The sequence below is a fragment of the Bubalus kerabau genome, chromosome 12 (assembly GCF_029407905.1).
Source record: "Bubalus kerabau isolate K-KA32 ecotype Philippines breed swamp buffalo chromosome 12, PCC_UOA_SB_1v2, whole genome shotgun sequence".
Classification (NCBI taxonomy): domain Eukaryota; kingdom Metazoa; phylum Chordata; class Mammalia; order Artiodactyla; family Bovidae; genus Bubalus; species Bubalus kerabau.
Window position 1 is genome coordinate 35,998,795 of NC_073635.1, and position 16,720 is coordinate 36,015,514.

Sequence of the window (16,720 nt, forward strand, 5' to 3'; positions counted from 1 at the left end):
AGATAGAATGCCTGATGAACTATGGACAGAGGTTCATGACATTGTACAGGAGACAGGGATCAAGACCATCCCCATGAAAACGAGAATCCCTAAAGAAGCATAAAACTAGCTGCTCAAGGAAACCAGTTGTCACATTGTAGGGAGAGAATTAATACTGGTCAGAGGACTGAGCTCAGCCACGAGGAGCTGTTGATGGCTTTGAATCTGGGGAGGTTTAAGCAACTGGAATCGCTGTTTTTTCTGTTCCAGTTGCAGTCGGCACTCAGTGAGCATGACTTGTGTGTGAGCATGACTTGTGTGTGAGCGTGAAGAGGAAGTGATACGTCTGGGAAGACGCTGTGGTCCAGGTTAGCACACTGCCTTCAGGAAGCATCCCGAGGGCCGTGTGCTATCGTAGTTCACAGACAACGCATGTGAGTCAGGGTTACTGCTCTGACCTTGGCATCTGAGCTGTGCCCGCTGGTCTGTCATCTTCTTCCAGTCTGCCTGGGGGGCCCCGTGTGGGTAGGAGGGTAGTGTGGTGCTGAAGAGATGGAAAACACTGTTGAGTTGGACACACCTGGTTTTACTTATCTCTACCATTTTGTCCACAATTTTTATACCTACTGTGTGTCTACTGTTCAGTGACTGTGAGGGTCAAAAAAAATTCATGGAGAGTACTTAATAGTTCAGTGTGAAGCACACAGCAAGTGCTCAGTGGCAGGTTAGCAGTAGCTGTCTCCTGTCTCTATGGCCTAAGATACTGACTCTTCCAGTGACAGTATTTTACCTGTTTCTGTTCTTGCAGCACTTTCCACGCATTGTGTGAATACACTACTGAAGCAGGGCCCCTTATCCAACAGGCTGTGCTTTGTCTTCACCTGATCTGCTGCCTTCCTGTCTCTCTGAGCCTCTCCTCCGCCATGCGGTCCTGGAGCACACACGCCTGCTCCCGCCTCGGGTCTTTGTTCCTTTTTCACCTCCTGCCTGCAGAGTGCTCCCTCCACGGGGCGCTTGGCTCCCAAGCTGCCTACTTCACCTCCTGAATGTCGCCTTTCCCTCTCCATCCTGTGTGATGTATTCTCCTTACCACTTCCTTATCCGGCTCTGTGTCTCCATGGTGCATCTTACTGCCTCACAGAATTTCTTGCATTTGTTCTTTGTTCCTCTCCTATTTGGGGCTGTGGGTTCCCTCGGGTTCACCGCATCTCTGCTCTGTCTCCAGTGCTCCAGTAAATCTCTCTTCAGTAAATGACTTCAAAGTTTGAAGGTTGTGAGACCTAAACCCTAAAATTACTCTTTAAAGATTGTTTGTGTCCAACTCTTTGCTACTTTGTAGGCTGTAGCCCGCTAGGCTCCTCTTTCCATGGAATTCTCCAGGCAAGAATACTGGAATGGGTAACTGTTCCCTTCTCCAGGGGATCTTCCCAACCTGGGAATCGAACCCAGGTCATTTATTCCAGAAGTAGCTAAGCTGTGGAATAATGCTGGGGGAAAAAAACCTAAAATTGCAAGTTCTTTTTCTTTTAGAGAAATGTGAACCCCGGAGAGATTACAGGGACGCCGTCTCCTCGTAAACAGCGCTTCATGCAGTTCTCGTCCTTGGAGTATGGCGGGGAGTACTACATGACACCCCGGGACTTCCTCTTCTCTGTCATGTTCGACCACATCCAGCGTAAGTGGTTTGGTTTTTGAAGTTAAGGAATCAAATATTAGGGCTGAGAAACCTCTGGTTTTCAGAATTGGTAACAACTTTTTCTTCATTTTAATTGTCATCATTCTTTGTACCATGCATGTGCTTAATTATTTAGACTTTTCCTCCCTTGTAGTACTAAACTTATTTATTTATTTGTCTAAGAAATAGTTGCTTGTTCATGGGTTTTCTAAAGAGAGAAAAAAGTAAGATTTTAAATGTCACTAAATAAATTATTAATAGGATAACTAATTCATCCAGGATGTTAGGTTTTAAATCAGTAAAAAATTTTCTTTTTGGGGCAAAAAAAAAAGGAGGCTAAAGCAATTAGGAGGGTCATATAATGGAGTCATGATGCAAAAAAATCCTGAAAAAAATAGAATTAAGAAACAAAAGTCCAAAAGCTATAAGTAAATAATTTTATATCATAAACTCAACTCTCAGCTATCCCAAATTGTCAGAAATCCTTATTTTCATTTATCTAAACGTTGCAGAGTAGACATGACACCCCCTCTGTCCCCTGTATTGCCAAAGTGTTCTGTGAAAAGTTCTTGGCTTCCTGACACCTTGCAGAGTGGACACCATCCACAGTGTTGCCCTGTGGGTAGCTGCACATGGAACAGGCGGAGTGGGCCAGGGCAGGGTGAGCTGTGAGACGTGTAGGTCGAATTGGGAGACTAAGAACATCTGGGAAGGCATTGTTGGTATATTGAGGGATGACATGAACAAGTGAGTGGTCACGGCCTGTTCTTGGGACAGTGAGTTAGTTCACCTATAGCTAGACCAGAGGATGGTGCTGGGGAGAAGTGAGAGATCAAATGAAAAACAACAAGGGCCAGATGTAGAGACTGTGGTGACCCTGTTCACCAGCCATAGCCATGTGTTTCTGGTGGGGATCGGGGTTCATCTTGAACCTGTGAGGGAGAGTAAAGTGAAGGCTCACTAGAAGGAAAATAGTGTGGTAACAGTGTATTTAAATTATTTTGGTAAGCTTCTATTCATCTAAATTGATTTAAAAAAAAAAACAAAAAAACAGCCAGTTATGTTACCAGCAGAATGGTTTATTTGGGAGGAGCAGAGAATTGCAGTTTGGGACATGCATCAGTAATAAATCACAAGCAACCTGAAGTGAAGGAGAGAAACTGTCTTACGGAAGGAAGAGAGGGCAGCTCTGGGGAAGCTGTCTTAGAGAAGAGAGGGCAGCTCTGGGGAAACTGTTAGAGAAGAGAAAGGACAGCTCTGGGAGCCTGTTATCAGTAAGGAGTCCAGGGAACTCCCTGGTGGTCCAGTGGTTAAGAATGCACCTTCCAGCACACGGGACACAGATTCAGTCCCTGGTCCAGGAACTAGGAGTCCATATGTGTCAGGCCACCTAAGCCCGCCTGTCTCAACAAAGATGCAGCACAGCCAAAAAATATAAATAAATAGTCCGCTGGAGGAAAGTGGGGGTTTGAAGTGCAGTGGCTTTTCATTGCCTGGCCATGAGAAAGTGTTTCTTCTTCCTGCTGGGATCTGCGTGGACGTGGGTGGTGTGTGTGTGTGTGAGCACCCCTACCGCGGACTCCCGACTCAAACTTCTTTGGAGAAAGCTTGACAGTATGTATCAGAAACCTTTGCAACATTTATTAATACTTACATGGATGCAGTAAGTTCACTCCTAGAAAATTAGTCTAAGTAAGTAATTGGAGAGATATAAAATTTTCTTTTAAAAAGTAGTTTAGCCTCTTCAACAGGTAAAGAGGGAGGATGTCATCATTTCCTGTTCTCACAGCAAAAAGGAAGCTGAAAGATAGAAAATCAACAGCTCTTCTTAAGTCCACGAGAGAACTGAGACGACAGGGCACACACCCCTGAACACTGAAGAAGACAGACGCAGAGATGCAGAGCCCACCCAGGGTGGATGCTGCCTGGGAGCCACTGCCAGAGCCACCATCTGGCAGGAATGCTTAAAGAGTTGCTAGAATCTGAGCATGGGCTACCGTGAAAGATAGAACTTTGTGAAAATCCAGCCATGAGGGGCCCCAGCAGTCCTCACAGTGAAGATCTAAAAAAATCCTCTCCTGGATTTTTCATGATTTCCTTTTCTGTGCAAAAGCTATTAAGTTTGATTAGGTCCCACTTTTATTTTCGTTACTCTAGGATTCAAATCCAAAAAGATAATGCTGTGGTTTATGTCAAAAAGTGCTCTGTCACCTGTATTTTCCTCTAGGAGTTTCATAGTGTCAGTTTTACATTTAGGTCTTTAATCCATTTTAAGTTTATTTTTGTATTCATCCTGCTTGGTATTCTGTGAACTTATTGAATCTGTGTTGTGTGTGTGAAGACACCATGAACCATGAACAGAACAAAAAGACAACATACAGAATGGGAAAAAATATTTGCAAACAATGCAACCAACAAGGGATTAATCTCCAAAATATATAAACAGCTCAATGTCAAAAAAACAACCAAATCAAAAAATGGGCAGATCTAAATAGACATTTCTCTAAAGAAGACATACAGATGGCCAAAAGGCACATAAAAAGATACTCAATATCACTAATTAGTAGGAAAATGCAAATCAAAACTACAATAAGGTATCACCACACACCAGCCAGAAAGGCCATCATCAAAAAAATCCACAAACAGTAAATGCTGGAGAGGGTGTGAAGAGAAGGGAATTCCCTACACTATTGGGGGAATGTAAATTGGTACAGCCACTATGGACAACAGTATGGGGGCACCTTTAAAAACTAAAAATAGAGCTACCATATGACACTGCAGTCCCACTCCTGAGCATATATCCAGAGAAAAACATGATCCGAAAGGATACATGCACCCTAGTATTCATTGCAGCACTGCTTACTATAGCCAGGACATGGAAGCAACCTAAATGTCCATCAACAGAGCAATGGATAAAGAAGATGTGGTACATACAGACACTGGACTATTACACAGCCATAAAAAGAATGAAATAATGCCATTTGCAGCAACATGGATGGACCTAGAGATTGTCATACTGAGTGAAGTAAGTCAGACAAGAATATCGTATGACATCCCTTATATATGAACTCTAAAAAGAAATGATACAAATGAACTTACAAAACAGAAAGAGACTCACAGAGAATGAACTTACGGTTGTGGGGGAGGGATAAGTTAGGGAGTTTGGGATGGACATGTACACACTGCTATATTTAAAATGGGTAGCCAATAAGGATGTACTGTATAGCATGTGGAACTCTGCTCAGTGTTATGTGGCAGTCTGGACAGGGGGGCAGTTTGGAGGAGAATGGATACATGTGTATGTGTGGCTGAGTCCCTTCACTGTTCACCTGAAACTATCACAACATTGTTAACCAGCTCTGAGTGCATGCGTACTCAGTCGTGTGCGACTCTTTGCAACCCTATGGACTGTAGCCCACCAGACTCCTCTGTCCATGGGATTTTCCAGGCAATAATACTGGAGTGGGTTGCCATTTCCTACTCCAGAGGATCTTCCCAACCCGGGGACCGAACCCACATCTCCTATATGTCTTGCATTGGCAAGCAGATTATTAACCACTAAGCCACCTGGGAAGCCTTAATCCACTTAATCAGCTATACCCCAGTATAAAAAAAAAAAGTTTAAAAACAAAAGAATTTTCCCAAGTTTTACTTTACCTGGTTTTAGCCGTAGTCCAGGTTGTTCTAATGAAGTTTAAAGTTTACATGTTTTTTTTTTTCTTTCTTGTTGTTTTTATGCAGCCTTTGATTCAACCAACTTAGGTTTTTATAATGTTTCCAGTTTATTTTTCATTGGAATGCAATTAAACTCTATCAGAAGGCATTTAACTAGATCAAGAATTGAGTAATTTTGAAGGCTGAATAAAACATCCTTTAAGCATATGATGTACTTCATCTTCATTTTTCATCGTGGATAAGAAGGAGAATAATCTCTGTTGCATTCCTGTGGATCATGGTGAACAGAAAAACAAGGAAACACAGAGCCAACCCAGTGACCCATGATCCTCATGTATAAACAGAAAGAAATACACCAATCTGAAATTTATTAGCCCCTAAACTTATTTTTACCTGGTGTTTATCTTTCTGGACTCTGTACACTTTGTGCCTTTACTTATACTTCAACATAGATTTTGTTGCACATAAATACGTAAGGGTATAAATAATCCAAATTAAGATTAACCCATTGGCATTAACAGTTTACTCTGAAAAGGACTGTAATTAGGGCAACCATAGAATTTATTGTGGTGCATGTGCCAGAGTTGCTGGATGAGTGTGTGTCTTGGTGGATTTATCTTAAGACTTTTGAAATTCTACAAATGAATCTTAAATTTTAAAATTGTTGCAGGTAAAAGAGATCCTTTTTATCTTTGCCACTATTGTAGCTATTTGATTTGGGGCTGAGTTTCCACATCTCTGAGGTTGTTTCCCACTCTGTAATTTTGGGTATCATTTCATTCTCTCCAATCAGAGGTGATGGCAGAATTCCCCAAGCTTACTTGATAGTAAATCAGAGAGAGCCTTTTGCTAAAATTTCAAATCCTTCCCCTGTCTCCCCTCATGATTTTGATTCAGAAGGTCTGAGAATGGGCCATGGAATCAGTAATACCCTCTCATCCTTATCTGGCTGCCTGTCCTATATTCCCATATTTTTAACAAACACTCCCAGGTGATCATTTTGATCAGCAAGTTTGAGAAATAGTTAACGGACAAATGTGAAAGTGCCGTGAAAGATGTCATGTCCTTGTAGTAGAAGCAAAGGGCGCTGAGCACTGAGCCCCCACTCCTCCGAGGTCTGCCTGCTGATGCACGCGGCAGCACACGTGAACCTTGAGCAGGTTATGCTGGATGGGAGAAGCTGGTCTCAAAGACCACACATGGCTTGATTTCATGTATATGAAGTGTCCAGAACAGGCAAGTCTACAGAGACAGGAAGTAGGTTAGTGGTTGCCCAGAAGGAGGGGCTGGAGAGTGACTGCTGATGAGTTTTCATTCTTTTGGGGGCCTGATGAAAACATTCTGAAATTAGAAGGTGGTGATGGTTGTACCACTCTGAATATACTATATTCTAATATACTCTGAATATACTAAACACCACTGAGCTATACAGTTTCAATAGATGGACTCGGTGGTATGTAAAATGTCACAGTAAAGCATAAAAAAAAATATATATATAAAACTAATCGTTGTTGCCAGTTTAAAATATTAATTTTAAAATTATTATATTTTACAAAAAATGGAGAGACTAAAATAATAAAAACATGGCTCTCTATATGCTTTCCTCATGTTGGTTCTAAAGCAAAACATTTTCACCTAGTGCAATTCTATCAGAAAAGTGAGCTGATTTGTAAGAGCCAATGCAGAAGTCTTAAATACGTAAAGCTTCTGATAAATTCACTTTCCAAATAGTGGCTTTTTGGTCTTCCAAGGCCTCATTGAGAAGTCTCCTTCCCTACCCTGCAGTGGAGCAGAGTCAGCACGTGGGCGAGACTGGGCCCTGAGCTCTGCCCTGGCGGCAACGAGCACCGTGCCATCCGCCCACGGAAACACCGTGCCATCCGCCCACGGAAACACGCTCTCCCCTGCAGGCCTTCTTGTGGACACATGTACACACCCGTCCCCCAGATGGGCCCAAGAAGCATGTCCATAGGTGTCAAGCTGCAGGAGGGCAAAACTTTCATCTGTCCCCTGGCACACGACCACCCCCCACCCCAGCCTCACTGGAAAGGAGGCGTTTTCCAGTGTGAGAAGAGCAGGTTTAAAGCCCATCGACCATGGTTTTTTGTTTTTTGTTTCTTTAAAGACAGATTTCTCCTCCTTGGGAGAATATTCAAGAAGGTCAGTTTCCCTCCACCCTTAGAGTTGTTTAGACACTCTTAGGCTTTTCATCAGCTTTCTTATTGTTGTTCTCTGAATGATGTAAAAAGGAATCATTAAAAAGAAGAGATGAGTGTGAAATGAAATAAACAAAATGAAATCTTTAAAACATGACTCTTTATAATCTAAGCCCAAAGCACATTTCTATTCTTCTGATAGCCTTTGTAAAAGCATTCTAAGTATGAGATTCTGTGAAATTGGATGCAATGCAGTGATTTCCATCATCGCTGGGACTGAATTCAAGCAAGTATTGGAGTAATCAGCTCTTAACGCCAATCCTGATATTGATGGCAGAGCTCTTCCATGTATTTATGCAAAAAATATGAAACGATGTAAGTGTCTTTACTGTCTGATTTTTATGTGTCGAGAGTCCGCTGATCTCTAGCAAAATGAAGTTGAATTAGATACCATTAGCAAAGCAGCAGCAATGTTTTTATAGTTATGGCTATCAAATAACTTTGTTTTGGCAAAGATTTATTTGACCTGTAACTGTACTTAATATGTAGTATTGCAGTTTTACTTATTTTAAGTATTAAAATGGCTGTTTGCCTGTAACATGGTGTGCTTGTTCCTGGTTTTCAACTTCAGAAGTCCTCTGTAAACAGTGAAAACCACGTGCTGGAATCTCCAGAGTAGGTGGAGGCTTTTAGAACATTCTGCTTCTTGAGCCAAAATTCCATCGTAGTGCTTAAAGATTTATCCCTCCCTGCCCAGAAAAGCCACCGTGGACTTTCCATCCTTTCACACTCACACCACAAAGCACGACAGCCTCACCTCTAAATCTGCCTTTTTGGCTGTTGTTTTATATGAGAACATGAATATGTATGAAATAGCTATGAAAACAGTAAGAATGAATTTCGTATGTGTGTGAAAATATTAACAAATTTTAACAAAAAACAAAAATATTAACAAATAATAGACTGATTAGGGGTTAATATCAAAAATATATAAACAGCTCATTCAGCTCAATCTCAAGGGAAAAAAAAAAAAAAGGACAGGAGACCTAAATAGACATTTTTCCAGAGAAGACATGCAGATGGCCAACAGGCATATGAAAAGATGCTCAACATTGCTCATCATCACAGAAATGCAAATCAAAACCACAATTAGGTATCACCTCCCACCAATCAGAGTGGCCATCCTCAAAAAGAACACAAATAACTGTGAATGCTGTCAAGGAAAGGGAACCCTCATATGCTGTTGGTGGGAATATAAGTTGATGCAGACACTATGGAAAACAGTAGAGACTCCTCAAAAAAAAAAAAAAATAGAACTGCCATATGATCCAGCAACCCCACTCCTCCTGGGCATGTATCCAAAGAAGAAAGAAACTAATTTGAAAAGATATGTGCATATGTAGCAGCACTATTATAGCCAGGACATGGAAGCAATCCAATGGACAACGAAGCAACTAATGGACATCTACTAATGTCCATTAGTAGATGAAAGGATGAAGATATGGCATATACATACAGTGAAGTACTACTCAGCTATAAAAATGATGAACTTTTGCCTTTTGCAATAGTATTGATGGACCTGGAGGGTATTGTGCTTAGTGAAATAAATCAGAGAAAGACAAATACTGTTATGCAATCACTTATATGAAGATCTAAAAAATAAAGCAATGTAGCAAAAAAGGAACAGACTCACAGGCACAGAGAACACACTAGTGGTTACCAGTGGGGCAAGGGCAGTGGGGAGGGGGCAAGATGGGGGTAGGGGATTAAGAGGTCCAAAGTACTCTGTATAAAATAAGCTACAAGGACATATACCGTGCAGCACAGGGAATATAGCTTATGAATATCTTATGAAAATTATTAATCACAGTGGTATATATCTGAGACTAATATTGTGCATGAACTCTACCTCCATTTTTAAAAAGTAGGGGAAGAGGACTGCCAGAAAAGGAATCCTTGTATTGCAGTGAATTTCCTGTGTCCCTGTGTTGTTGCTGTTGTCAGATGGAGAGTGGTCATGCCCCTCATGTACATCAGACTTTGCATCTCTTACTCTGATGCCCAGTCTCTCTCCTGGGGGAGCCCATAAAGAGAGGTTGTAAAACCCAGCAGCCTGGGTGAGAGGCACTAAAGAAACCCCAGCAGAGCATCCTGGGTGTGAAACACCACGGTCCCCTCTCTGACTCAGAGAAGTGTTTATGACTTAAGAGAAAGGAACTGAGGCTACGTGTTCTACTAGGAGCTCTGCCTTTTCTTTTTAACCTGAAAATGAATTTTTTGTAACAGAATGTACCCCAAACTTTTTATCAGCCAAGATAATTTCCTTAGCATTTTCTAATTAGTGATACCATTTTGAAAAAATTTTTGCAAGAGAAGTTCATTAAGTACATGGTTTCTCCATTTTTGATAATCATATACCTATACAAGTACCAAGCAGAACTTGTAGTCAACATGAAGTAACGGGGAGCGTTTTATGTGTTTGATGATCTCATGTTATGATAGACCTAGCATTAAAATCTGGTTGTTATTGGGTAACACTAGTTTATCAGCAACAAACAATCATTCCAAAATAGTGGTTCCTAAGCTTACCAACATGGTCATAGATGTTTCTGAAATTTATATAATCATATTCACAACTAGTGTTTTTTGGTTATTAATGCAAAAATAAAATCTTGGTAATTTATTAACAGTAGATAATAGAATTTGTCCCCAGTAGATTTATAATCCAAATGTAAGCATCCCAAACTGCAAAAAGGCACGTCTAAAGGTATTATTTTTTTTAACCTGTCTTGTGAATTCTCATACACTTGTAATTATACTGAAGGGCCTTTATAGATAAGATAATTTTGAGAACAAGAAGGGAAGTTAGTGATACACATAGCTTACAGAAGAAATAAAATAAACAACGTACTTTTCAGTGTTCTGGATGTGTAAAATGGCTTCAGGCTGTCTTCAGAAAAAGTTTCAACCAAACAAGCAATGTGATTGCTTTAGAATTTATAGTAAATGAGAGAAAATGAGGTCAGTATAAAGAAGATGCTTAAAAGCCTGAGTTTTAATCTGTTACCCAGTAGGAAACTGTTAACAGTAACATCACTTTAGAATGAACAGCCGTGTTGGCCAGCCTTTAGATCTGACTGGGGAGCTGTGAACTTAAGAACTTTTCAGGGTTTAAAAGGTAGCATTCTGAAATGTGTGTGTATATGTTTATAATCAATTAAAGCAAAAGGAGACAGATTTTAATAATCATGTAAGGAAAGAATTTGTGTTTGGCACAAATTTATTTCTCTTGGACAGCTATGATGGGTCAGAGGCAGTTAGAAGACCCCATGTGTCTGGAGCGGAGTGACAGAGAGGATGAGTCTGATACACAACTGCAGTGTTCGTGTTTAGACTTAAGAGTTCTCTGGCTTGTAACTTCTGTTTAAAGATCTTAGCCAAAATTGCCAGACATATTTTTTATAAACTTGTTTTGTCTTTCAAGCAGTTTTCTGTCTTAATGGAAGCTGAGTTTTACCAAGGTATTATAATATTTGGGCACTCAATAATATTTCCTCTTTGCTATAGGTAAAAGTTCTGTGAAGAGGCTGACAGATAAGGTAAGCAATGGAGGGGAGATCTCTCTTTTTTTTAAGATGGAAAATTAGCCTTTATAAATTATTTAATTTATGAAAGATTTTAATATGTGTATTTAAAGGATATCGAGGACACACTAGCAGGAATCAAAAAAGCTGGTTGTGGATCAACTTTTTTTAGAGACCTCGGCGATAAAGGTAACTTTGGTTTGTTGTTAAAATTCCAGCTGCATTTTATTTAACATTATTAAGGAGTTATGAGGTTTGCACCTATAAATTGGAGACTATATATTAGAGAATCTACAGAGAGGATGTTATAACACTGTGTTATTTAATAGATTTTTAAAAATCATAATAAAGTACTCATTACATTGGAAGTAATTTTCACAAACTCTTTGAGCAATTACAGAAAAAGTATTGAAACATCAATTTTATTAAGCTTGGGGGAAGGATGAGGCAGAGCATCTGAAGTATGGAGAGAAGGCCTCGGAGAGAATGTGGAGACCTTGTCAGAGAACCCACCCAAGCCGGAGCCAGGAAGGGTCATCATTGAGAGTAGGCTGGGGTGTGGTCCTAGGGGGGCAGCGAGGGCAGGTCTAGCGCTGGGTCGGGTCCTGGAGGCAGAACACGGAGAAGGGTGTCTGGTGTGAGCAGGAGGCCCTGGGGGATGGAGGCCGAGGGGGCCTTGCTCTGTGTTGAATGAAGGGACTGGAGGCCTCTCTGGGTGTGTGGGGTTCTGTGGAGTGGGCAGGGGTTGGGGGGTGGTCCTTCATGGTGGAGGACCAGCTCTCGTTCCGTGCAGGGTGGGCCTGCCACTGTCCTTAGCGGAGGACCAGCTCTCAGGTGCATCAGGGCTCAGCCGAAGGTGTTTCCTGAGGAGGGGGATTTCGGAGCATCCACAGCGGCGTTTTGGTGGAAGCAGGGCGTGTGGTGGGTTGAGTCAGGAAGGGGGAAGAAACACCAGCTGCAGGCGTATCAGCAGAGGACAGGCTGTTTGGCAAGTGGGCTGTGGTCATGAGGGCAGCTGGGTGTGAGCCAGAGTGAGCAGACCTGACCCACTCCGGGGATGAGAGGGAGAGAGTCTGGGCCTGTCCTGAGAGCAGTGTGGTGTGGATGGGGTGTTGTGAGAAAGCCCTCTGGGTGGAGGGAGCTGAGGGGCTTTAAAGGGAGGGGGAGGACTAGGTGACGGTAGAATAGGATGACAGCACTCACTTCAGAGTGGGAGAGGAGGTGCGCTGGGCAGTGGCCGGAGGCGCAGAAACCTCACTTCCTGCCATCCACACGGGTGTGTCTTAAAAACAGCCAACAGTAAGGAATAGAACTGGCTGCTGACAAGGAAGGTAAGCAGAGCTGCATGGTGGTGAGGAATGAGAAGGAGCATGAACAGGCCTAGTGAGGACAACTGCCCTCGCCAAGTGCTGCCACTTCTCCAGGAGTGAGCGCCCTTAGCCCAGGCTCTGTTGACCGTTGCCTTCCCCGGTGGCTCAGACAGTAAAGAATCTGCCCACAGTGCGGGAGATCTGGGTTCAATCCCTGGATTGGGACTATCCTCTGGAGAAGGGAATGGCCACCCACTCCAGCATTCTTGCCTGGAGAATTCCATGGACAGAGGAGCCTTGCATGCTACAGTCCGTGGGGTCACAAAGAGACAGACATGACTGAGCTACTTTCACTCCTGGCCACTAGTGCTTCTCACCCATCTCACTGGAACCCAGAAACAGCTTTGAGCTCTCTTTGTCCTCCCATCCTTCATAGGCAGTCAAACAGACATCTTTCTAATTTTGCCTCCTAAATATTGATTGAATTCATCCTCTCCTATCCCATCTCTTAGAGAAGCTAACAGGAAACTGAACAAGAAAAAGTCGTGAGAGAAGGACTTTAACCAGTTTTTTGTTGTTGTTTTTCTCTGAAATACATGAGTTGAAATGCACATTCCAACTTAAAGAAAAAGCACTGAACATTTTATAGGAAAGATTCAACAGACACACTTTTTTCTGGATATACCCCTTTGTTGATATGAAGGAAGTCATTTGAAAATCAGAAAGTAAAATTTAGCTACATTTGGAGCAATTTGAAATATTATATTTTACCACCTAAAAAAACTATCAAAATGTTTATTATACTGTAACTAGCAAAAGATAACTTTTGCTGCTGCTGCTGCTAAGTCGCTTCAGTCGTATTGGACTCTGCGACCCCATAGAGGGCAGCCCACCAGGCTCCCCCGTCCCTGGGATTCTCCAGGCAAGAATACTGGAGTGTATACTACCGTTTTTTGAACTAAGAAAATAGTCCACCTCCAGACATTATTATAAAGAAAAGTAAATTATAAGTATTATGTATTTTTTAAAACTGAGCAGAATTCTTAACATAATGCCATCCTCAGGGATATACTGAATATAAATTACAAGGTATATTGTAAGATACAAATATGTTCCTATGATTCACGTAGTAATTTCTCTTTGGTGAACAGAGTTCTCAAAATTGCTTTCAGTAGCAGGTCGTATTTTTCAATGATTCCACATTTAAAATGTTTGTAGAAAGGCATGGTAACTAATAGAACTTAATCACCTCTTGAGACTAGTGGCCCTTAAAGATTCTTTAATAAATTTTTTAATGTAAATTATTTAAAATTTCTATTTGACATGCAGTTTTGAAACATTGCCATTTAACAGCATTTATTTTACCATTCAGTATAACAAACATATATTAAACTGTTTCTCCTATAAATATTCAGAAGTGTCAGTTTTCCTTAAAAGCATTTTCAGAGGCAGCTGCCTAGAATGCTGTTGGAGAGCTGTGTTGTCTATAATCTGTCTTGAGAGTGTAGGCTGCTATTTTTACACTGTCTCAACTGTGTTTATTCAAGCATTTTATTTAAGTCAGTATTTCAAAGAAAGACTCTGGAAGTTTCTTTTTCGAAAAGCCCCCTCCCCACCAAACACAGGACACATACCTGTGTCTCAAGAAAAGAAAGCTGAGGTTCCCCTTTGGCACCAAGCCCAGCTCACTCCATCAGTCTGGTCTTTTTTTCACATTGCTGTATTCCTTTGAAAATCAGAAAGAAAAAAAACTGTTCACTTTTTTTGAGGCTGCCAAGGGATGGAATACTTTGATCCTTCAACTAAGATTAGAGCATTTCTCTCAGGTATGAGATATGACAAAACACACTTAATTTATTCTCCATTCATGTAAACACTGAATGTTTTTAGGAAAAAATACCTGGAGACTTACTGTGGGCTTTTTTATTAAAGGAAAGTACACCTGCTTCAGAATAAAAACGTCAGAAAAGTTGGTGATGTAAAAACCTGTAAGTCATTAAGAGCATTTAAAATACATACCTCAAGTTGCCTATGAGCTGAAGCAGTGGACCACCTGAGTGGTCAGACCCTCAGCCACCTTGCTCTGCACGGCTCTAGCCCCGCGTCAGCTGTGCTCTCTGGAGCCCTCAGGGACAGTGCCCCTTCACAGCAGGATGTGCCGGACTGTCACCCTCTCTCCACTCCCTTCCTCATCTCCAAGCCACCAGGCCGCCGCTGTACTTCCTGGGGACTCTTCGGCAGGCACACGCTTGCAGACAAGCCCTCGCTTCTCCTGGCTCACTTCAGCTGCATCTCCCCGTGCACACGCCTCCGCTTCCCCCATGCTGGCATGCAGGTCTACCTGTCTGAAAGGCCACCATTAGAACTACTTCCTCTGTGACTCTCCCATCATCTCAACTCTGGAAATGACTTCACCTTTTGTTTAAACCCTGTATAACTCTTACTGTCTGCGTCTCTTGGTGGCTTTTAGTATTTCCTGTAAACATTTGCCTTCTGGCCTCCTGGTGAAAGTTCACAGCACTGTATAGAATTCTGCCAAAGAATTTCTGCCAAACTTGAATCTCAGCTCAGCTCTGGATCTGAATACCAGTTTGTCGAGAATACAGACATTAGAGGAACATGTGAAATGACACCAAAAAGATGCAGTTCGCAAAGTCTTCTAGACACTTAAACTTTACAGGACAAAGGACCAGGCTTCTTCAACAGTTAAGCTGAAACTGAGGGGAAAAACGGTGAGGGAGAACCTATAGATGAAAATGAAGTTACAGCTATAGAGATGAGTTTCTTCATTTTAAAAATATAGTTTGACTTCTGGTGTATTGAAATCTCTGGCATTCTCCTAAATTTGTGAATTTGCTTCCCTTGAAATGCTATTAATAGTAAAAGTAGAAATTACACAAAGTGACATGCAGATGAAACCTCCAGTGGACACATTTACCTGTTGGCCAGCGACCATTCCCCTCCTTCCTAGTAACAGTGACCTAATAAACCTCGGTGGCTCAGAGGTTAAAGCGTCTGCCCGCAATGCGGGAGACCTGGGTTCGATCCCTGGGTTGGGAAGATCCCCTGGAGAAAGAAATGGCAACCCACTCCAGTATTCTTGCCTGGAGAATCCCATGGAGGGAAGAGCCTCGTGGGGTTGTAAAGAGTTGGACATGACTAAGCGATTTCACTTCACTTCACTATATTTAACTCTCAAGAAAACTTTCCACTGTAGGAAAGAGAGGTAGTTTAAAGTAAAAATGTGTGTGTTTTGATCAGGTGGAGGCTCCAAGAGGCGTGTATTTGGTTACTTCTAAACCGTCTAAAGCTGATTATCTGATGTTGGTGTTTTCTCCCTTTCAGGGCTGATCTCCTACACTGAGTATCTCTTCCTGCTCACGATTCTCACCAGTAAGTGCCCCACAGTTTTACTTATCGATCATGTGAATCCACTCTCCTGGTGTGGGAGGTTTGGATTCACCTTTCTATCGTTAAGGATGTTGCTGGTGCCGCAGTTTCTGTGCCTGCAAGGCAGCACTGCTGTGAGGTTGTCCACCCACTGCTGTCTCTGAGTCAGATGCAGCCTTCTTGTAGGAATATGAAACATGCCTCCTCTGACATTATGCAAAATCCCTGACCAGTAACTCTCATCTGACTGCCAAGGTCATGAAAATCAAGGAAAGATTAGGAAACTTTCTGAGCTCAGAGGAGATAAGGGGACGTAGCAGCTAAATGCAACAGGCTTTCTTGTGTTTGATCCTAGAATAGAAAAAACATGAAGTCCAAATAAAGTCTGTAGTTCAGTTCAAAAATGCTACACCAGCGTGAATTTCTTAGTTTTCACGAATATCCTGTGGTTACATAAGATGCTAACTTTAGAGGAAGCTGGGTGAAGGGCCCCTGAGAGCTCCCTGGACCAGTTTTGCAGTATTTCTGTAAGTCTAAAGTTATTTCAAAATAGTTCTTGCAAAACCCTCCTCTGAGAAAGGGAAACAAAGAGTAGTAATCGAGATGTGGGTTCGATCCTGGCTTAGGAAGATCCTCTGGAGGAGGAAATGGCAACCCACTCCAGTGCACTTGCCTTTAGAATCCCATGGACAGAGGAGCCTGGCGGGCTGCAGTCCATAGGGTCGCAAACAGTCAAACAATACTGAGCACATGGCACAAATGTCAATCAGTGTGAAAATAGCCCAGGTATATAAGAACATAGGAAAGCCTCTAGCAGACCTGAAGAAATAAATGAAGTTCTCAATTGGATTTTGCTTTTGAAGGGCAGAACACTTAACAGCAGAATAGCGCACCATGGATACGTACCAGCCTTTGAGAATTGTCATCCATCCTGAGAAGGGATTGTTGTTT

The 16,720-nt window shown here is 42.0% G+C and overlaps 1 protein-coding gene across 1 annotated transcript in view; it reads left to right on the top strand.

Moving 5' to 3' along the window:
• The window catches only part of MICU2 (mitochondrial calcium uptake 2), a 55,622-nt gene that overhangs the window by 22,536 nt on the left and 16,366 nt on the right, over positions 1-16,720 (top strand). Inside the window, exons 2-5 of the mRNA XM_055542552.1 lie at positions 1,510-1,654; positions 11,053-11,084; positions 11,183-11,258; positions 15,725-15,772. Of these exons, the coding sequence (XP_055398527.1) occupies positions 1,510-1,654; positions 11,053-11,084; positions 11,183-11,258; positions 15,725-15,772 (301 nt within the window). The remainder of the gene's footprint in view (positions 1-1,509; positions 1,655-11,052; positions 11,085-11,182; positions 11,259-15,724; positions 15,773-16,720) is intronic.